Raw genomic sequence first — 23,159 nt, forward strand, 5'->3', positions numbered from 1 at the left:
AATTATAAATATATATAAAATTTTCTTTTCTCTTATATTCTCGAACGTATTTGAAGGAAAATTTAACGAAAATCACAACACATCTAGGGTGTTAGTTAGATAATATCGGATACTGTTACAACAATCCTATCATTCAATTTTTTTGTTTCTCTTTCCCAAAACCCATACGTGCATGCACAAACTGTGTCTGACACAGTGAAAAACCCAACTCTCCTTTCCTTTTGTTATCCAACAATGGATGTAGTTTTTGAGCCTCAGAGAGGAAAACCATTCACCATTGAAGTGGGTTTCTTCGACTCTGTCCTAGAGATCAAAGAAAAGGTACAAAAATACCAAGGCATACCCATTCACAAGCAAATCCTAATCTTCAAAGGCCATGTCCTCCAAGACGACCGCAATGTGGAGCACTCCGAAATCCTCCAAAACTCCCACATTCAGCTCGTTGTCACTCCCGATTCCGATAAAGCCAGTACTGTCGAGATAATTGAGAACTTCTCGCAGCCCAAGAAACTCCAACTCATCGTAAAGATGCCGATGTCCAAAGTTCACGTCCCTATAGAAATGGATGTAAACGATACGATTGGACGGTTAAAGGAAAAGATACAAGAAATGGAAGCTGTACCAGCCAACAGGTTGGTGATTCACTCAAGCGGTATTGAATTACAAGACCATAGATCCTTACGTGATTATGAACTTTCGGATAATTCAGATATCGATGTCAGTTTTAAAGGGTCCCCAACAGCTGCTTTGACAGCAACACGATCTGGGCCTACTACGACGGGTTCGAAGAAATTAAAGCTAATGGTGTTGCCAAAATGTGGGACGAAGAAGATTCCGGTAGAGGTGAATGCATCGGAAAATGTTGGGGAGCTAAGGAAGGAGCTGCAGAAGTTACAACAAAGGCTACACTTTCATCTTCCTCCAGAGGGTTATTTTTTCATTTATGAGCAGAATGTGATGGATGATGATAGATCATTTCGGTGGCACCATGTTGGGAATGGAGATACAATTGAAATCTTCAATGGGAGTGTAACCGGCGGTTCATAAGATATATATATATATATATATATATATATATATATATATATATATATATATTATTGGGATTTTGAATGTTTGAATCATGACTTCCTAGCTAGTACAATGATCTCTATCAGTCAACTCATGTATATTAATTATATCCTTTCAATATAATTAATACTCTTGATCTTCATCCTAGTTGTTACCATCCCAATTAATTCATGTAACAGATTTTAAACAATTGTCAGGATTTACGTAGTTGATAGAAGAAGATACTCAGAATTAGCTAGAATGAAGAGTAGCATTTCTCGTCTTTATTTCTTTGGCAACAATTTTTTTTCCTTTTTTATTTTGTTTTGTAAATTAGAGCAAGCATGATGCATGACTATCTTAATTATGATATGGAGAGAGAAGCTTCTCTCATGCTATCTAGACTTTGAACGACTAGATCATACGTGAAATTCTTGGGATTTGCAATTGATTAGAGTAGGCAAAATGCTTTGAATATAAGCCAAATCCATATGGATAATAATACACCTTAAAGAAACAAATCCATTGGGTTGTTAAAGGAGATCAGGCAATTCGACATGAGAACCTAATTTCATTTGTACCAAGAAATAAAATCTCAAATATAGAAAGAAGATCCAGAAATTATGGGAGATGTTCATGTTTATCTTCAAATATATTTGAAGATGCATGATCTGAGTCTTGGCATGCATGCACGAGTTATGGTGCTGTGCGGTGGCCCGGTGGGTGCATTCGAGTTTGAGTGAGGTGCAAGATTTGGTTGGGCCGACCACACCGGGCCCACTTAGAGGATGGACCGATCCAACTGTATTTGATTAGAGCAGAAGCCATCCTCAACTTCGAATAATAATAAAAAAGAAAATGCTAGTCTTCCCGTTGGTTCTTCCCGCTGGAAGTTATAGCTGGGATTTTTTTATTTTTTTATTATTATTATTTTTACTTAATGATTAAGTAATTATTTTTTAATAATATTATAATTATTTTTTATTTTTTAAAAAATATTTAAAAGTATTAAAAAATACATGAAAAAAAAAGTCAAAAAAAATAAAAATACAGAAAGCAACTAGCGGGAGCCCCAGCAGGAGCTCCTAGCGGTGGGAGTAGCACTGCCCTAATAAAAAAGAAGAAATGACTTTTCAATTAATAAGTATTTTATAATGAGTAATGTTATTCATAATCATTTTTTTATTATCTCATAATGTAATATTAGATGATTGGAAGTTATTTATTATATTTTAATTATAAACCTATCATTTAATGTCACATCATAAAATAGTGAATAGAGTTTTTGTTTTAAAATTCATAATGAGACTTTCTTACAGCTCTCTTTTGAGTTTCTTCAATCCTTCCCTCGATTTTATCTACTTTTACTCTTTTCCAAAACCAAAACTAATTTGAAGGCGAATGATGATTTTTAGATTAAAGTTGAAAAATCATTATTTAAGTTTTATAATATATATCAGTAGACAAACAATCACGTAAGTAAATTGCATTATTAAATCGAAAAGTATGTTAATAAGATTTTTGTATATAGAATTGTTTATATATATATATGGTCTTTTTTATATTATTATAGATGAAAATTTAAACTTATATGTAAAAAAATTATTTAATATAATATATAATATAGCTAGATTCCTTCTTGTTTATACCCCAAATTACAAACAATGTCGCATTAATTATATCCACCGCCTATAAAAACTGACAAATAACACTCTTGTTAATTAAGACGTTATAAGTACTGGTTAAGATGAATGAAAATTAATTAATAGGTAAAACTTGGTAACATGATGCAATGATCTTGATCGTCGGATCTTAATAAAAGTACACATTGTAAGTTTTCGGTAGTCTGTGGGTGTAAAGTACCACAAATGATAGATTTTTTTCTTTCTTACTGTACAGTGTAAAATGTTAATTTGTTAAGAGGTTGAAGAGTTTTTTTTTCCCCTTAAAAAAAAAAATAGTCTGCTATATATAAAGCAAGAAAAATAGAGAAAATGTTAAGTATTTTTCACCAAAAAATTTAAAATCACGATTTTGAGTACTTAATTCACGCCAATTGCATGGGTTAGTACGTATTATATTTGCTCATTGATCATAAGAAAATAGCCGAAAGAACAGTAGTACTAGTGTCAACAGTGGAGGTTTTAACACAATATTTGTGTGAAGTACTCATGAAGAGCAGCAGCTAGCCCATTGAATTGGCTTGATCCTTTATTAGAACTTTAATCTGCATGCTTCTATTGTATTTTATTTTGCATGAAGATGAGTATATTGAACATGCTAATAACATTGTGACTGCCACACCTCCAAGCTGGCATGCATATCTTATTATAATTACTAGGTTTGAATCTAAAAACTGATGATCGATCCTTTATTCTTCATATTTGTGTTACCATTCACAAAATCCACGTCTCGATCCGTTCTTTGTTATCCAGCAATGGAGGTGAAGATTGACCCTGAGGAAGGAAGGCCATTTTCCATTGAAGTGGATTTCTTCGACTGTGTCCTAGAAATCAAAGAAAAGATACAAAAATACCAAGGCATACCCATATTCAAGCAAACCCTAATCCTTAATGGCCTTGTCCTCCGAGACGACGACAATGTGCCCCATGGGATCCTCCAAGACTCACACATTCAACTCATTGTCTCTCCAGAGACAGATAAATTAGCCATCTCTGAGATTGAGAACTCATCCACATCAAACATCCGATTCATCGTAAAGATGCCAATATCCAAAAATTACGTCATTTTAGAAATGGACGTATACGACACAATTGGACAGCTAAAGGAAAAGATACAAGAAATGGAAGCTGTACCGACTGACATGAGTTTGGTGATTCATTCTAGCGATGCTGAATTACAAGACTATAGATCCTTGCATGATTGTGAGATTTCTGACGGTTCAAACATTGACGTCAGTTTGAGATCAGTGTCACCAACCACATTGGCACGACCTAGTATTACTAGTATGAGGGTGTCAGATCAGATGCTGAAATTACTGATCTGGTTGCCAAGTTGCGAGACGAGCAAAATCCCAATAGAGTTGAATGAATTTGATCGTGTTGGAGACTTAAGGAATGATCTGCAACAGTTGCAGCAGATACAACACTTCGATCTTCCAGAGGAGTATTTTTTTATTCACAAGCAAGAAGTGATGGAGGATGACAAAACATTTAGGTGGCACCATGTTGAACAGGGTGATACAATAGAAGTCTTCCCTGGACACGTAACCCATGGTCCATCATATCTAGACACTAGGTTTGATGTGTAGATGCAGATCTACATGACAGACCTGCTTTCAATTAGTTGTTAATTAATTTCTAGAAGAGTAAGGAGTTGGATCGATGATAATGTTATCATTTTCAGCTATAGATTAATTAATTGCTAAGGCATGATATATATCACAAGAATAATGAATTATCCAGAGATATAATTTCAAAGTGTTTACTATTTGTTGGAGGGGGCACCTGGCTTTCCTCGAATTAAACCAATCTTGAATCACATGCATGATCCTTCTTTCATTTTCCTTCTTTTGACATTTTGCAGCATAGCAAATCGAAAAGAAGGATTATTATTCCATGTTGTTTATATATCCTTTTGGTCATTACTCTGGTAAAACACACATACAAATGCATTAGCCAAACGTCTTGACCTTAATCTTGTTGATACGAGACATTTAACTGGTTTTATATATCAACTACTAAAGAGTAACTACTACTTAAAATATGGTACCTAGTATATAAAAGTGTGACAAGTGATGATAAAATTTAAAATGAAAAAATATTTCTCATTGTTATAAATACACATGACATGAGGAGTCACAAATAAGATAATTTCTACCTAGAAATCCGCATAATCATAGATAAATAAGACACTTAACTTGTGTCTAGTAAACCAGTGTGAATTGGAGCGATAAAACTAGAATAATGAAGACCAGTATTAATTATTATTCTTTGATTTTAACTTTTGATTTGTATTGCATGATCAGTTTGTAAAATTTATAAAATTTATGAAATAAAACTAATTGAACTATCTAACTATATATTACTCTTAGAAAATAATAAAAAATAAAAGTTGCTGCATGCATCTCATGAGATATTATTATTCTAGTTTTCATCTCAATTTTTTTCTAACCTTCCAGGCCAGTAACTTCATAAGTACTCGCGGCCCCATGGATTGGCTCACAAGATTAATAAAACTTGGTGAGAAATTAGTTCCTGCTTGGGTTGCAGGCTACTCAAGTGACAAGAGATCAGATTGGGATCGATCCTGAGCAACACGTGGCCGGTCATCAAATTGTATTTGTGGTACGCACGAGAGCGGGAGAGGGGAGAAGATTATTGTTTTTTCTTTTTCAGAATAAACACTAATTAACATTAATAAAAATATAACAAAAAAAAAATTATATTTATAAGTTAGTGAAAAAAAATATATATATTCTCTAATATATGCTGATCATATGGTATTAATTATATTAATACAAAAATATGCGTATACGAGAAGTTAATATCTTATTTATTATATCTAAAATTAGTTTGTCTCGATATATATATATATATAATCATGAAAAGTTCAGTTGCAATTGTATTGTGCCAATTCCATGGGTTAGGATTTGTTCTAATTTAGACAAAGAAATAGTTAAAAAGAGCATGAAAAATCGGTTTTTTGCACAATATATATTGCATGATGTTAAACGGAATTTGCATGAAGTTTGTGGTGGCCCGTACGGTTGAATTAACCCCGGCCTTTTATTATCTCTTTAATAGTACTTGTATTTTTCTTCATTGGAAAGGACGGATCACATGATCATGTTGGGAGTAGTAGTTGGTACAAAAATGCATGAAAGAAATTAGCGCATATATATTGTATTCATGATATATCACGCTTATAGCATCAATGTAACTACGCACCACACTCTTATGGCATGAATATTAATAATATTAAGACTTTAAATATTGCTGAACGATCATATATATGATGACCTCTAATCAGATATATTTATTTATCCGAAAAAATTCATTCGAGCTAGGTCATATATACTAATTCCCCCTATCATTCTTCCAATTAGCATACACTACTACTATATATGGATCCTCAAAATTCTTCGGTATGTAATTTTTAACCCTATATTTTCATTATATATTAATGTCAAAAACCTTGCGGTCTAGTCTGATCATGAAATTAATGATCAATATTCTCTTTTATGCAAAATTATATTAGATTTTAATTAAAAATACTCATTACAATTAGAAATTAATCATGAACTTGTTCTTGGGGTGGGTGCATACAGACGAGCGCCATAAAGATAAGTGTTGTCCACCTAGGTGTGCCCCATCGTATGGTGGTCCCAAGAGCTCAAACAATTATGGAACTGAAGTCGGAGTTGGAGAAAAAATTCCATATCCCAGCAGAGATGATAGACCTGGCATACAATGGTCAACGGCTGAAAATAGATGAACTGTCTTTGCGACATTATCGAGTTCCCGTTGAGGCTGCACTTATCCTCCACAAGAAATGTTCCATTTGCGTCAGGATAGGCTCCGAGTCCGAACGGATGTGCAACATAATAGTCAATGATTTGACTACCGTGGCCGACCTGAAAACCATTCTTCATGCAAAGCCTGGCGTTCCGGCCACATTGACGCACCTCCAATTTCCCAAAGGTTGTGATCTTGATGACCATCAGTTTCTGTGGCATTATGGCGTTGGCGAGGAGTCCGAGTTATATCTCGTTTGAGTTCTTCCACTTCCAGTCGAGTTTTATAAGCATACCAATATTAATAAATGATATATGTGATGATATATATTACTTGCATGCATCTTGTGTTTGCAAGAATATCTACTAGCTAGTATTGGATCAGAAAATAATATTTATTCATTTTAATATATATATATATAGTTTATTGAAATAAAAAGGGCATAATATTCTGCTATATATGGTGCATAATTAATGTATGAACGATAAATTTAAGAAGTTTACTGTCCTTTTTTTTTTATTTAAACTATACCTAAACTAATTGCAATAATGCATTGGACATTGGAACTGCTGCAGCACAAACAAACTACCGGTGAGGCCCAAGACATTGCCCACTTTTGATGTCATATAAGCCTAATAGCCCAATAGCAACGACCTTGGGCCCTTGAGGCTTTCCAATATATCATCGATGGGCTGAGCGAAAGTTCCGCGAAACAGTATCACGTTAGCAACATTCTTAAAAGTTGACTGTCTACATGAGGTTATTGTTATGTTACTAGCATAGAAGCCCTAAAAATTGACTCTTCTTAAATACTCGTCTTGATACCAAAATAAAATATTTAAAAACAAGATGATTTCATTGAATAAATTTGTGTTGAGCGAAAGCAACTTCGAAACCAAAAGAACTTTCAACTCAGCTCGAAAGAAGAATTGGCTAGTCAAGAGGACTTAGGGGAGTTTATAAGACGGCAAGCAAGGAAAAGATTTGTTCGAGAGAATATTTCTAGATGTTGAAATTAAAATTTAAAATTAAATAAAATATTATTAAAATATATTTTTTTATATTATTTTTATTTTAAGATTTAAAAAAGTTAAATTATTTATTTTATTTTATGTAAAAATTTAAAAAAATTATAATAATTAAATGAAATAAGATGAGTCGTAAAAAAAATGAGAGTTGTAAAGTATTATCATTATTCAAAAAATCAGTAAAAATAATAATAAATGGACTATTGATTGAAAATAATGGAGTTAATTTTTTTTTAAGGTTAATAATATTCGTAATATCATTCACATAGCAACGGCATAGCGCAACTAGGTGCTAAACATTTATTACAAATATCATTGCAATCTCTTAAAAAGTTAAAAACCACACCAAATTTATTTATTCGCAATAATTATATTATATAAAATTAAAAATAAATAAGAATAAAATATATCAAATTAAAATTATAAAATAATATAAAATATCATTATCATTATTCATTGTCAGCAAACTCGTAAGATGGAGCAAGCAGACAACTCCGGGCGGGGCCCGGTAATCAATAAACAAAGCCCACTTGCTATTATACAACAATAAAACAATTCTAATTTTTTTTTTTTTTTTTTAAAAAGGCCCACATTGACAGTGACATTCGACACCCACTCCCCGGCCTTTCTCCCCATTGGACAAAACCATCAAACCAAAAGCTAACCTAGATAAACTCCGTCAAAACCGAATCCCGAAGCTGCCTGCAGGCTGCGGCTATCAAATTCATCCCCACCGCTTTTTAATTATGACTTAACTCCAACCTAACCCACCGTTAGTCGTCGACGTGATTTGCCTCGAAATCATCGTCGAAACGGACGGACACATCAAATTTGACGCAACCTTTTGCTTTGCCGTGTAAACCAGAGCGTGACACCTCATATTCAATACGTGTAGCTTTCTTGTTGGACCTTCCCCTCACGGGTCCCCCAATTTCGTCTCCAACTTGCCTATCTCCACCGCTATAAAGCGACCCCCATTCTTCACATCTTCTCATCCTTTACGTTTCAAAGCAGCAATCAAGCATAAAGTAATCAAAATTCGATCAAGGTAATTTTTCTCCTCTGTTTTCTTTTCCTTTTTAGATTCTCCCCGCTTAGCTGTTTCTAGGATTATTGATTTTCGAGGTTTGCACGTTTTGGATAAGATTTGGGTGAGATTCAAATCGATTTATCTCCTTTTTGTTGTTCGAGGTTTCCGCATCTTGGATGAGGTGTGGGAGAGATTCAAATCGATTTCTTTTCCTTATTTTTGTGAGATTTTAAAAAACTTACAAGGTTTCGGCTTTGAGATCTGCTTGATCCTACATGTCCCACAGATCTGAGCGGAAATTTCTAAAGAATTTTAGTCTAATTTTGGGTTTGAGCCTCTATGAACAGATCTCTTAGAGTACGCACAAATTTATGCATAATTTAAAATTTATGCACAAATTTTTCTGATCAGATCTCGTAGACAGCAGTGTCGTCGTATCTAAAAGTCTTCTCTGATGATGTTGTTTTCCACAGATGCAAATCTTCGTGAAAACTCTCACCGGCAAGACCATCACCCTCGAGGTGGAGAGCTCCGACACCATCGACAACGTTAAGGCCAAGATCCAGGATAAGGAAGGCATCCCACCGGACCAGCAGAGGCTGATCTTCGCCGGAAAGCAGCTCGAAGACGGCAGGACCCTAGCCGACTACAATATCCAGAAGGAATCCACCCTCCATCTCGTGCTCCGTCTCCGTGGTGGCATGCAGATTTTCGTCAAAACCCTCACGGGAAAGACGATCACCTTGGAGGTTGAGAGCTCTGACACCATCGATAATGTCAAGGCCAAGATCCAGGACAAGGAGGGCATCCCACCGGACCAGCAGAGGCTGATCTTTGCCGGCAAGCAGCTGGAGGACGGTCGTACCCTTGCCGACTACAATATTCAGAAGGAGTCGACCCTCCACCTCGTCTTGAGGCTCAGGGGAGGAATGCAAATCTTCGTCAAGACCTTGACAGGGAAGACGATCACCCTGGAGGTGGAGAGCTCGGACACCATCGACAACGTGAAGGCCAAGATCCAGGACAAGGAGGGCATCCCCCCGGACCAGCAGAGGCTTATTTTCGCCGGTAAGCAGCTGGAGGACGGCCGAACCCTCGCCGATTATAATATCCAAAAGGAGTCGACCCTCCACCTGGTGCTCCGTCTCCGCGGTGGCATGCAGATCTTCGTGAAGACCCTCACGGGCAAGACCATCACCCTTGAGGTGGAGAGCTCGGACACCATCGACAATGTGAAGGCCAAGATCCAGGACAAGGAGGGGATCCCACCTGACCAGCAGAGGCTGATTTTTGCCGGCAAGCAGCTGGAGGATGGTCGCACCCTTGCGGACTACAATATTCAAAAGGAGTCTACCCTTCACCTTGTCCTCCGTCTCCGTGGTGGGTTCTGAAGGATTGGCCCCAAGCTCCCATGAATCTAATGTTTTTAAGAAATAAATTTAAATGTTTGTGTTATGCTACAATCAGCTTATATGGTTAAGGCCCTGCTGAGGCCATCTAAATAAATTGGGTTTGCAGTTATATTTTAATACTTAATGCTGTAGATTCTCTATCGTCCATGAATGATGTGTTATGTTTGTTCATACTGTGAAATTTTCCTTCATGTTTGCCATCTGAGTTCCTTTTTCTGGAAGTAGGCCTACTTAAAAACGAAGGAACTCTTAAAGCCAGATTTTCTAGATTTTGTTTGATGTCAAAGCAAAAAAAAGAATTAAAAAAATAAATTGCCTCGAGAAGAAATTGAAGGTCAGGCTTCTAAAACTGTAAACAAGAAGAGAGAATGATAGACTGTAATCGTAATGCCAGTCACAACCTCTGAAAAGCGAGACGCAATTTTATTCTCGGACGGCGTTTTGATATGCCATGCTCGTAGTCTGAACTCTTGCAATTGATTTTTATTTTCTTTTAGGTAATGGTTGGCAAGGGGATGAAAAATAATTTTCATTTCATTTTATTATAATTTTTTAAAATTTTTATATAAAATATAATAAATAATTTAATTTTTTAAAATTATAATTTAATTTTTTAAAATATTAAAATAATATTAACATTATTAAAAAATAATATTTTAAACTCTCACCTCATTTAAGAATTTAGGGATGTACTCATTTTTAAGAATTTAGGGTAGAATTTGAGGAGTCCGTCGTCATTGAAATATCCTTTTCCTTGAATGTAACCAAGTTGGTTGAAGAGTTGTCAAGAATGCGTTTGGTTAAAGAGTTGTTAAGAATGCGTTAAGAGTTGTTAAGAATACGTTTAGATGTTGAAGTGAGTTGAGTTGAGTTGTTTATTATATTTTGTATTAAAATTTAAAAAAATTATAATAATAAATTGAGATAAATTACTAAAACTAGAGGAGAGAGTGCCACAATGTTTTGAAGTTGAGGAAAAAAAAAGACACAGAGGTGACCCAAGCAATACTGTTATTTTATCGATTTCCTTCCGCGGATTTTTGAAATTGCCACATCTATTTATTAATTTTTATAGTTTACATCTATTTATTAATTTTTATAGTTTTAATATTTTTTACTTAAGAAAATAATTATTAGTAAAGTTATTTATATATATTTTTAATTTTTTTTTTATAATGATTAAAGATCTTTAAAAAATACATAAAAAAATTCAAATAAACTATAAAATAGTAAAAATGTGGTAGGAAAATGTTTCTCATCTAAAACTAATCTTTGAGTTTGTTTGATAGCGGTGGGTAGACCGCTGCTTATACTCCTGTTAATATTTGGTTTTCTTTATTTTAAAAGATAATTTATTTGCGTCAAACTTCAACAACAATTATTTATGTTTTAAAAATGTTATAAAAAATTACAATTAGTGAATTTGTATGTATATTTTTTAGACACAAAAAAAAAACATTAGGAGGCACTTTTACTTTTAGACAACATATTTGGAGGCCATCCTAACATCAGTGAACAAAATAATACCATCTTTGCGTCAAACTTAGAAATAAAAACAAAATAGCACCCAATTATTAATTTCAACAACCCAAGATTTTGATATCAGTTTCTTTTTTTTTAAAAAAAAAAAATGAATATTTGAAGAGCTTGGTATAATCTCGCTGTCAAAGCCTCATTGTTAACAGCATCATGGCTCATACAATTGTATTGTCCATTGTCCTTAATTATTGCCGCCTAACTTGTTTTGACTTGTAGGGAAAATACAACATCTAGCTACCTCATCATGAAAATTTGGTATGCATTTCTCAATTAATGCATAAGTGCTGTAGCAATTTCCTGGATAGTCAACTAAGAACTTCACAAGTTAACACCCATACGATACAACTACCTGCAGCTGCTTGTACAAGTTTGACACAACAACTGATTTTCTTGTGGACTAAATCCATGTGCGCAGAAAACATCCGTCATTGATGGCGGGGAATAAAAATTCATTGCACTGTTCGGCTTGTTTGTGTGGAGCATGGTTAATTTTGTAACGGTACTATTTAATGACTCGATTTAATAAAAAATAATTTTATAGTAAATTTTCATTGAGGCTTCGGCCATAGAGTTCAAGGCCCAAATCTAAGTGAGCGTTGACAAGTTTTGTGGAGTCTGGAAAATTTTATTGACTTGGTTTTGTAATACCTCACTCCCTCAGGTGAAGAACGATGTTACCTTTAAAAATTTTAGGAAATATGGTAGGCTACTAAATCTTGGCCTTAAAACTTTTTTTTTTATAAGGAAATGACAGGTATAAGGATTCTCTATAATAAATAAAATCGTTCAAAATAATAAAATCTTGAAAGAAAATATGCAGAAGTATTTATTAAAATTTTTTAAATTTTATTATAATAAAAATCAAAACTAAAAAAGCTCTAGCATGATCTATGCCTCTATCACACCTCTTTGAGCCAAGTTCGGTCCTGTAGCTCCATCATCATAAAGATGCTCACCCAAGTGGTTTAAAACATAAAACAAAATTAAAATGAGTAAAAAAAAAAAAAAAAAACTCAGTAAAAAACCCACCATAGCGTAAATATAATAAACGTAAGGTTTTTCATAAAGACTAATACTAATACAATCCTATGGCATGCAAGCTATGCGTACTACTTTTGAAAAAAAATAGGGTTTACTATTAAAAAAATTATTTTTTCATGTGAATCCTAAATTTATCTTTTTTTCAAAAAAGTGCACAGTGTTTGCACACCGTAAGACTCTAAATATGATTTCTCTTTCATAAAGTATTTCATGTTTAAGACTCATAATTATTCACACTTATGTCATACTAGGTGGACTACGCTTGAGTCTGTAGTTTACAGATCCACCTATAATTACATTTATACCGTGTGTATGAATGGTCATCTTATTAATCTGATCTTATATTACACTTTATCATAAAAAATCTTATATGTTTTTTATGCAATGTGAGATGCATAAAATACATAATACACAAATAACTATAAAATGCGGTGGTACATATATAAAAATTGACTTATGAAGTATTAACTCTAATGATAATCTATTTAACTAGTTAATATATGTTAATCTTAATTTATGATCTGCAAGTTACTTACCTGTAGCTTTAATCTAATACTTTCAATGCGCAATCGATTACCTATAAAATAAACATATCACCATATAAATTATTAAGAAAATAGGTACGATCTAATCAAAAACTTAAATTATTTAAATAACCTATATTTCTCTAAAACCTAAAATCATCGCAACCAAGTATCATCACTCTCCAAATAATTGATGCTCGTATAATTATTCAAATAATTAAATCACATTAACATTGTAATCACGTAGAGAGAGATTGAGAGACTTATAGTGCGATCACTGTGATGCAGGATGGGTACGTAGCGGGTTAACCATTGCAGTTTACGACATGAATGATGCCTCGTGATCTGGCCATTGTGGTGCATAAAATAAGGGTTGTGTGGCTTGGTGCCTTGAACATTTGTTTTAGTCGTTGAGCTGAGCGGCGTCTTGGGTTCCATTGAGGTGGTTTTTGGTTGGCTCCTGCCTATAAAGGGCTCAGTATGGCTTCCCTCATGGTTGCGGGTTGCTTTATGACTGCGCATAATTTGATCCCATGCATCATGCCAGCATATCGGCCTCTACATTAAATGCTTTGGCCAAAGGATCACCAACTCATGAGCAAGCATTAACTTTCACGAATCAAGCACTCAGCTAGCTCCACAAATCATGCATCCAACTTGGGTTATCATTAGCCTTTTATACTGACGTATTTTTGTTGTGAAATGTTATACAAACACACACCAACGATGAAAAATAAAGTAAAAGTAATACAATCAAGAACACAACGCACAATATACGTGGTCCATCAAATTGTCTATATCCACAGAACTGCAAAAATCTTATTAACTAAAGGAAATTACAATCATTCAATCTCAACTCACACTCTCTATGACTTTTTGCTCTCTCACACAATATACACTCACTAGACAATTGTTATCTCTCAAAATGTTTGAGGCCCTCCAACACAAGTCTAATATGACATATATAGTGAGTGTCGTTGGAAACCCTAATCTGGAAAAACTGCGTACTTTGCTTGAGCGGCGTGTCGAGCATGTCTCAAGCGAATAGCCAAATGAACATTGGCTCAAGCGAAGTGTCGAGCGAATACTAGGGATTGTGTCTCGCTCAAGCGGAGTGTCAAGCAGTACTCGAGCGGGACTCTTGGACTTGAGATTCGCTCAAGCGGTATGTCGAGCGACATCGAATGAACTTTGGCTCGAGCCAACTTTCAGCAAATACTTTTTCAGCTCCAAAACCAGTGTCCACATATACTCCAACAATCTCCCACTTAGAGACTGGGTCTCCACATGCTAGCCAATGTTTCTAGCCTAGCCTTATCATCTCTGCAGCTCACAGTTCCTGTCTTCAAGCTAGAAGACGCATTGAAGTCAAGCCTGACTTTAGTCTTCCATATACGTCGCCCTTAGTTAGCACATCCACATGGCAACTCACAACTCCCACTGCACCAGGAGTATCCAGTCTCAAACCAATCTTGGCAACCTTAGCCAACTTTTTCAGGCTTTTATGAGGAATGACAAGCTGACTTCCTTTGGCTTCCTCACAGGTTTCGCACGATCAAGCCTGTATTTTTACATTATTGTATTTCCCTACACATCACTGGACCATGATGTTAAATACAAAAAGTTAGATCTCTTACCATGCGCACCCTTAGTGATCTTCCAAGCTCCTCTAGAGAATGTTACTGCAAAGCCGTTGTCATCAAGATATCCCACAGAGATCGGGTTTTTATTTAGATTTGGAACATGTCTGACTTGCTGTAAAGTCCACAAGCTCCTGTTTGGAAGTGTGATGAGCACATCACCCACTCCCACTACATCCAGTGCCTCTCCATCAGCTGTATACATCTTCTCAAAATCACCAGCAACATAATTTTTCATGATTTCTTGATGTGAGGTGCTATGGAACAAAGACCCTGAATCCAACACTTAATCATCAATCAGAATGTGCACCACAAGGAGTAATGCATCATAAATTTCATCTGCCACTACATTCACAGCATCATCATCAGAACTTTCTTGATTCCTGCAGTTTCTCTTGATGTGGCCCGCCTTGCCACAACTCCAGCATGTGATCTGTTGCCCAGATCTCATCTTGCTCTTCCCCCTACTCTTGGAGTTTGACCTATCATGTTCTCTGCCCCTATTGTCAATAAATAGGGCTGATCCAGAACCCGATGACTCACCTGAGTCTCTCTTATGTACCTTTTCAGCAAGTACCATGTCACGTATGTCATCACAGTTCAGTTTTGACTTGCCAGCTAAACTACTCACAGCCATCCTCTTGGCCTCCCAACTATTTGGCAGCGATGCCAACAAAATCAATATTCTGATCTCATCATAAAACTCAATCTCTACGGAAGATAGTTGATTTGTAATCGTATTAAATTCATTCAAGTGTTGGGCTACAGACATACCTTCTGACATATTCATATTGAACAATTTCTTCATCAAGTGCACCTTATTGTTCACAGACGGCTTTTCATACATACTTGACAAAGTTGTCATGAGATCCATCGTGGTTCTTTCCTTACTGACATTGTGTGTTACTGTTCTGGACGAGGTCAGCCGAACAAGACCTAGAACCTGTCAATCTAATAGGGTCCACTCAGCATCATCCATGCTCTTCGGCTTCTTTTCCAACAGTGGAAGGTGAAGCCTTTTCCCATAGAGATAATCCTCAATCTGCATTTTCTAGTACCCAAAATCAATGCCGTCGAACTTCTCGATTCCGGGTGCGTTCACTTTATCGCCACCCATCATTCTTCTTATCTTGGCTCTTAATACCAGTTGTTGTGAAATGTTATGCAAACACACACACCAACGATGACAAATAAAGTAAAAGCAACACAATCAAGAACACGACGCACAATATACATGGTTCAGAAAATTGCATATGTCCATAGAGCTGCAGAAATCTTATTAACTAGAAGAGATTACAATCACTCAATCTCAACTCACACTCTCTAGGACCTTTTGCTCTTTCACACAATATGCACTCACTAGACAATTGTTCTCTCTCAAAATATTTGAGGCCCTCCAACACAAGTCTAATATGACATATATACAGTGAGTGACGCTGAAAACCCTAATTTGGGAAACCTACGTACTTCGCTCTAGAGCGTGTCGAGCACACCTCGAGCGAACAGCCAAATGAACATTGGCTCGAGCAGAGTGTCAAGCGAGGGTCGAGCGAACACTAGGGTTTGTGTCTCGCTCGAGCGGAGTGTCGAGCAGGACTCGAGCGAGACTCTAGGACTCGAGACTCTAGGACTTGAGCTTCGCTCGAGCGGTATGTCCAGCGACGTCAAGCAAACTTTGGCTCGAGTTAACTGTCGAGCCAACTTTCATCAAGTCCACCTTATCTCAAGGGACATCACTTGTATGGTTTTGTTGATGGCTCCATGCTGGCACCTCCTCTGCTGCTTCCTACACTTGCCAATGACCCTACTAGATCATATTTTATTCCTAATCCTGAATATCATCGTTGGCAGCAGTAGGACCAACTTCTCCTTTCACCCATTGTTTCTTCCTTGTCCGAAGATATATTGGCTCACGTAATTGGTCTTCACACTTCCAGTGAAGTGTGGCATGCATAGTAGAACATGTTTTCCGTTCAATCCAATGCTCGAATAATCAACTTGTGAGTAAATTTATCTTCTTTTAAAAAAAGGCAACAACACTATTAGTGAAATTTCCAGAAGATGAAGTCCTATGTTGACACCTTGGCAGCCATACGCCAACCCCTCACTGATTATGAGCTCATTAGCTAGATCCTTGTAGGGCTTGGTTTGGACTATGATCCACTCATAACCTCTCTCACAACTCGACTTGAACCCATGAAACTCCAAAAGACATACGGGCAACTCCTTAATTATGAGCTTGGATTGGAACAGCAGCAAACAACCTTGAACCTTCTTAATGGTACGACAATTATGGTTTCTCGGCAATCTTCACACTACGGCAATGCTCATGGTTCAGCACCTACTCCCAAAAACCAGTCCAATAATCGCTCATGAGGCCGAGGCATGGACGTAATCAGTCATTTAATGGGTCACGACCAATTTGCCAAGTTTGTCATAAACCTGGCCATACATCACTCAAGTGCTTCCATCGCTTTGACTTTGCTTATCAAGTTGAGTAGAACAATAGCCTACAAGCTCACATGACTATCGTACCATCCTCAACTGATTCAAGTTGGTACCCTGATACTATAAAAACACACATTCTTATCTTTGATCTCAACAATTTAACACTCCAAGTCGATGACTATATTGGCACAGATCAAATAAAGGTTGGAAATGGTGTAGGTTTGCTTATCCATCACATTGGTACCTCTTTATTTTTATCTCATTCCAAAAAATTATTCCTCAAACAACTCTTGCATGTTCTTTCAATTAAAAAAAAAAAAAAATCTGGTGTCAGTTAACAAATTTACTTGAGATAATTGTGTATTTTTTGAACTTCATCCATCTTTTTTATTTTTTTTTGGTGTGAATGACCTCAATACAAGGAAACTCCTCCTCCATAGACCTACTAAAGATGGGTTTTATATCTTTTCACAAATTTCATCCCCCACTCCACTCAAACTTGCCTTTCTAGGAGAACGAGCCTATCTTGATACTTGGCAAAGTCGACTTGGGCATCCATCTCCTTGCCTAGTCAAGCACATTTTATTTTCAAATAAACATCCTACTTCTAGCAATAAGACTTTTGCTATTTGCAATTCTTGTAAGCAAGCTAAAATTCATAATTTACCCTTTTATTTGTCACCATCTCGTTCTCAAAAACCTTTGGATTTAATTTTTTTCGATGTTTGGGGCCCTTCTCCTAAACCTTCAATTGAAGGTTATCGCTATTATTTTATTTTTCTGGATGATTTCAGTAAATTTACATGATTATATACATTGACAAAAAAATCTGAAGTCAAACCCACCTTCTACATTTTTCAAAAGCTTGTTAAACGACAATTTGATTACAAAATCAAATCTGTTCAAACTGATTGGGGTGGGGAATATAGAAGATTACATAAGATTTTCCAATCTCTTGGTATTCATGATAGCATTATTTTCCCTCATACTCATGAGCAAAATGGCTCCATTGAATACAAACATCCTCATCTTGTTGAAACCGGACTCTCTTATGGCTCATGCTCAAGTGCCCAAAAAATATTGGTCCCATGCTTTTCAGATGGCTTGTTTTCTTATCAATCAACTCCTCTCTCCGGTTAGTAAAAACAATCCCCAATTGAATGCCTTTATAAGACCAAGCTTGAATATAAATTTTTGAAGACCTTTGGATACACTGTTGGCCTAACCTCCGTCCCTATAATGCTCACAAGCTTGACTCTCAATCCAATTTGTGTGTTTTCCTTGGGTATAATGCGTTTCATAAAGGTTAATATTGTCTTCATATACCCATTGGTTGCATATACATGTCTCACCATGTTCAATTTGATAAGAGTCAGTTTCCCTTTAGGAGCTTAGTTCTGGTATATTAGTGCCTGCTAACACGACTCACTCCCAACAAACCTCTCTTATTTGTTTTCAGGTTCTAGTTAATAGCACTTCTCCAGGAATAGCCTTATCACCAGCAATTGACTTTAGATTCCACAGTTGGACAAACTATAGCATCTGGTCCACATCAATTCTCGGCATCAGGCCCAACTGCCTCACTAATTCAACCTGCACCTGTCTCATGTGCCATTATAGTGTCGTCTTCCCTATCAAATTCTCTTGATGCTATGAATGTTTCTGCACCAGCTAGCACCTCTAGTTCAGATCATTCTATTGCCCCCGTACCCATCAAATGCGCACCAGGCTCTAGAATCAAATTCAATGTCCCAAAACTCTCATTAATGGAACCATCCCCTATCTGCTGCAAGCTTTCCTCACCATAACAGAATTTGCTGCTCAAGAACCCATGTGTTTCACCACTGCTTCTAAGCATCCAGAATGGAGACAAGCTATGAATGACGAGTTCGATGCTCTATTACGCAATGGCACTTGGCAACTCGTTCCAGTCACTCCTCAGATAAGTATCATCAGATGCAAATGGGTGTATTGATTGAAATGTAACGCCGACGGTAGCATGCAACAACACAAGGCTCAGTTAGTGGCCAAATAATTTCATCAACAATTTGGCGTGGACTATGGCAAAACCTTTAGTCCGGTTGTTAAACCACAGACCATTCGGCTTATCTTGTCTCTTGTAGTCACACGGAAATGGCAGATTCGGCAACTCGATGTTAGCAACTCGTTTCTGCATGGCGACCTTACCGAATCAATGTTTATGGCCCAGCCGCCTGACTTTATTCACCCACAATATCCTCACCATGTTTGTCAACCCAGAAAGTCCATTTATGGCCTTAAGCAAGCTCCCCACTTGTGATTTGCTAAGCTAAGTTCTTGACTACTTGAATTTGGTTTTGTATCATCCAAAGTTGAGAATTCTCTCTTTATCTACCACCAGCACAATTTGGAGTTATTTGTTCTAGTCTATGTCGACGAAATTCTTATTACTGGCTTCTCATGATCTCATGCAGTTGACTCTCTCTTGCAACACCTTCGGTATAGTTTTCCCATCAAAGATCTTGGCTAACTACATTATTTTCTAGGGGTTGAAGCTAACTTTGATTCTAATAGCATATTCCTTTCTCAACATAAATATATCTTGGACCTCCTTCACTAAACAAATGTCTAATGCCAAACCCGTAGCCACACGAATGCCTCCATTTCACACCCTTACCCTGTTTGTTGGTGATGGCTTCCAAGATTCCATGACTCTACTCTCTATCATAGTACAATGGGTGCCTTCCAATATGTCTTGCGCATTAGGCCCGATCTCTCTTTTGCAATCAACCGTGTGTGCCAATACATGCATTGTCCACTGTCAACCATTGAACAGCTGTCTAACGTATCCTTCATTATCTTAAGGCCACATTCCATTCATGCATGGTCTTCGTATAACATCCAATTCTACTAATCTTCTCCAGGCCTACTCAGATGCGGATTGGGCCGGTTGCCTCCATGATCGTCGTTCTACAAGTGGCTATCTAATTTTCTATGGAAATAATTTAATTTCATGGAGCTCTCGCAAGCAACAAACAGTTGCCCGGTCCAGCACTGAGGTTGAGTACAAAGCCTTAGCCCACTCAACGGTTGAATTAATATGGTTTTAAGATCTTCTTCGAGAACTTTATTCGCCTCAATTACCTCTCATATTATGGTATGATAATCTTGGTGCTACATATCTCTAAGTCAACCCCATTTTTCATTCTCGTAACAAGCTCATGGTTATTGATTTTCATTTCATACTTGAACGAGTTAGCCTCAGACAGCTTCAAGTTCACTTTATTTCTAGCAAAGATAAACTTGCAGATGTCCTCTCCAAGCCCCTAGTTGCATCGAAGTTTGCCACTCTCCTTTCCAAGCTCACTGTTGCTTCCTCCCCGTTAAATTTGCGGGGGCTTGATAATGCACAATTTGATCCCATGCATCATGCCAGCATGCCCTCTACATTAAATGCTTCGGTCAAAGGATTACCAACTCATGAGCAAGCAATAACTTCCACAAATCAAGCCCCCAGCTAGCTCCACTAATAATGCATCCAGCTTGCGTTATCATTAGCATTTTATACTAACATATTTTCTCCAACAATTATGAGATTACACTTATATATATATATTTGTATTATTGTGTATAAGAAAATAAGATAATACAATATTTCCTCAATGTGTTTTACTCTATTTCCACTTTATAAAACAGTGGTAAATAATCATCAACCCAATTGGGTCAATCTTAAATTTCAAAATGAGCCAAACTAGTCTAATAAATATTTTTTAGTTTTAAATAAATTCTTAGCCCCAATATGAATTAAACATAGGTCCACTTGATCTATAAATATTAAAAAATTTAATAACCTCGATAAATTAATAGCCTGTGGGCTATTTCAAAATGATCCATTAAACATAATTAGGCCCAATATAATAATTATCCTTATTAGATTCCTATTATTATTGGATCGAGTTGTTACAAGTTTAGCTCTTGAATCGGTTCGACCCGACCACTAATTAATGTTTACATGCTAATTATCCTAATTAGGATTTCGCCGCATATTATATATATATCGTAATGTTGTAATAGCATATTGTATTGTTGTACATTGTATTTAACTTTCAAGAGAATAAAATCATCTGCAGCTCCATGGATATAGGCACGTTGTCAAACTACGTAAATCTTATGTTCTTGTATGGTTGATTTTGTTTTTTCCTTTACTTTTTCTTCTTATCATTCACAACAAGCACTAGAATTCACGACTTTTTATCTTAGTGGATATCGATAATTTCTTGTGGAAATATATCTCATCCCAAAATTCTCATGTCATCACATCTCCTTCCCAAATATAATTCAAATACAAACATTTTCAAACTAATCATTACAACTTTTTCAAACTAATCATTACAATTTGAGTGGTTCTACACCCACCGCTAGGGGCTCCTGCTAGGCCAATTCAAAGTTTTTTGTTTTTTTGTTTTTTTATCACATCATTTTTGTAATGCTTTTAAATATTTTTAAAAAAAGAAAAAAATCATAATATTATTAAACAATATTTTCTTAATCCTTAAGTTAAAAAAAAATAAATAAAAAAAGGGAGCGGGATCCCTAGCTTTTTCCTTACAATTTTCTTAATCTTTCAAACAAAAATAAAAAACAATTCAACTTTTTCAAATCCCAAATAAAAATAATATTATAAAACGATATTCTAACAATATTTTACTTTATAATATTTTTTATTTAACTTTTTCTCTCTCATTTTTCAAAACTCAAAAAATATTCAATTCAAACTATATATCTCACTACTATTCACAAACTATCTTACTATTATTTACAAAATTCTCATCTCATCTCATTCTCCAAAAGAGTCCTAAATCCTTGTGGTTTTGCAGCATTATATGGCACTCACAACCCACTTGACCATTTGCAAGCCCCACACACTAGTGATATGAAGAGATTTTGAGCTCACCTAGAAGATCTACGACCAGGGAGTGTTGTGGTGTGCATTAGTTGCTTGAAAGTAATAGATCGAAACTTTCTGACTTTGAGAGGAAAAAAAATGCGGTCACTTTAAATTATAGACAAAAGAACATGGGAATGAGAGGGACGGGTAGGGAGGGTAGAGGCTCCTCTCAGATATAATTGTATTTTCGGACTTTTAAGAAAGGAGAAGCAAGAAAGAATTGATTTGAGAGAGAAAACATCTATTACGAAAAGAGTCCTATTAGGTTTACAAATAGATCTCACAAAATTAAGTTCACAAATTGAAGTGGCTAGATATAATATGTTGGATCTACTATTTCATAAAAATAGATGTTTTACATTCTAATGCATTACAACAAGCTATATATATATATGTTCATAAGATCTTAAGAATTCAACCGAGAAGATAAATACACAAGATATATTTTGGTTTGGCTAACATGCTTCAGCCGTGTAGTTTTCTATTATATTTATAGCCGTAGAATCGAACTGTCAAGAGTATAACAAGGAAACAAACATGAGCAAAATAAGGAAACAATCAAGTACACGTTTGTAGGAGAAAGTTAAGCTAACTAGAAAGCGTTAATAATTGGTGCACATGCTCCTGAATTTTCGGCTGAAGATGCTGATGAAGATTCTGATAGTCTAACATGCACAACCAACATTAATCTTGTGTTTTTAGGTTTGGCAAATATTGATCAAGTTCACTGTCACAATATTGAAGATATATCTAATAATATACTAACGGAAAAAATTGACAGCAGGTAGGTAGAACCATAATACTTATATAAATATATATATATATATATATATTATATATACTAGTCACATAAGAATTTTATAAAAATAAATTTATAAATTGACGTGACTTGATCATATGATATGTTATATTATAAAGTTATTTTTTTCTTATAAAATATATCTAACATATTGTGTAAATTAACCATACCATGAGAATACAGAGAAGCCATGCTACACCATAATTATGGTATTCTTTCCTCCAAAATTGACGTTAGAATATTG

The 23,159-nt window shown here is 35.7% G+C and overlaps 2 protein-coding genes and 1 non-coding gene across 5 annotated transcripts; all 3 read left to right on the forward strand.

The window, feature by feature from the left end:
* The first annotated feature begins 124 nt into the window (after positions 1–124).
* On the forward strand, positions 125–1,145 carry LOC121264400 (ubiquitin domain-containing protein 7SL RNA1-like). The gene has a single exon (XM_041167561.1). The coding sequence runs from the start codon at positions 235–237 to the stop codon at positions 1,045–1,047; it is 813 nt and encodes a 270-aa protein (XP_041023495.1). The 5' UTR covers positions 125–234; the 3' UTR covers positions 1,048–1,145.
* A 7,253-nt stretch (positions 1,146–8,398) lies between these two features.
* LOC121264399 (polyubiquitin) lies at positions 8,399–10,112 on the forward strand. 3 transcript variants are annotated; one of them, XM_041167559.1, is made up of 2 exons: positions 8,399–8,603; positions 9,059–10,112. In XM_041167559.1, exon 2 carries the CDS (start codon positions 9,059–9,061, stop codon positions 9,974–9,976), a length of 918 nt encoding a protein of 305 aa, XP_041023493.1. In that variant the 5' UTR covers positions 8,399–8,603; the 3' UTR covers positions 9,977–10,112. The 3 variants fall into 3 exon arrangements, with proteins under 3 accessions (XP_041023493.1, XP_041023494.1, XP_041023492.1); XM_041167560.1 differs by lacking the exon at positions 8,399–8,603 and adding an exon at positions 8,616–8,766; XM_041167558.1 differs by lacking the exon at positions 8,399–8,603 and adding an exon at positions 8,827–8,942.
* Positions 10,113–16,841: 6,729 nt separating this feature from the next.
* On the forward strand, positions 16,842–16,980 carry LOC121266668. The gene has a single exon (XR_005940889.1). It is a non-coding gene; the product is annotated as a small nucleolar RNA Z247 (small nucleolar RNA).
* The last annotated feature ends 6,179 nt before the right edge of the window (positions 16,981–23,159 follow it).

This window comes from Juglans microcarpa x Juglans regia, chromosome 5D (assembly GCF_004785595.1).
Source record: "Juglans microcarpa x Juglans regia isolate MS1-56 chromosome 5D, Jm3101_v1.0, whole genome shotgun sequence".
Taxonomy (NCBI): domain Eukaryota; kingdom Viridiplantae; phylum Streptophyta; class Magnoliopsida; order Fagales; family Juglandaceae; genus Juglans; species Juglans microcarpa x Juglans regia.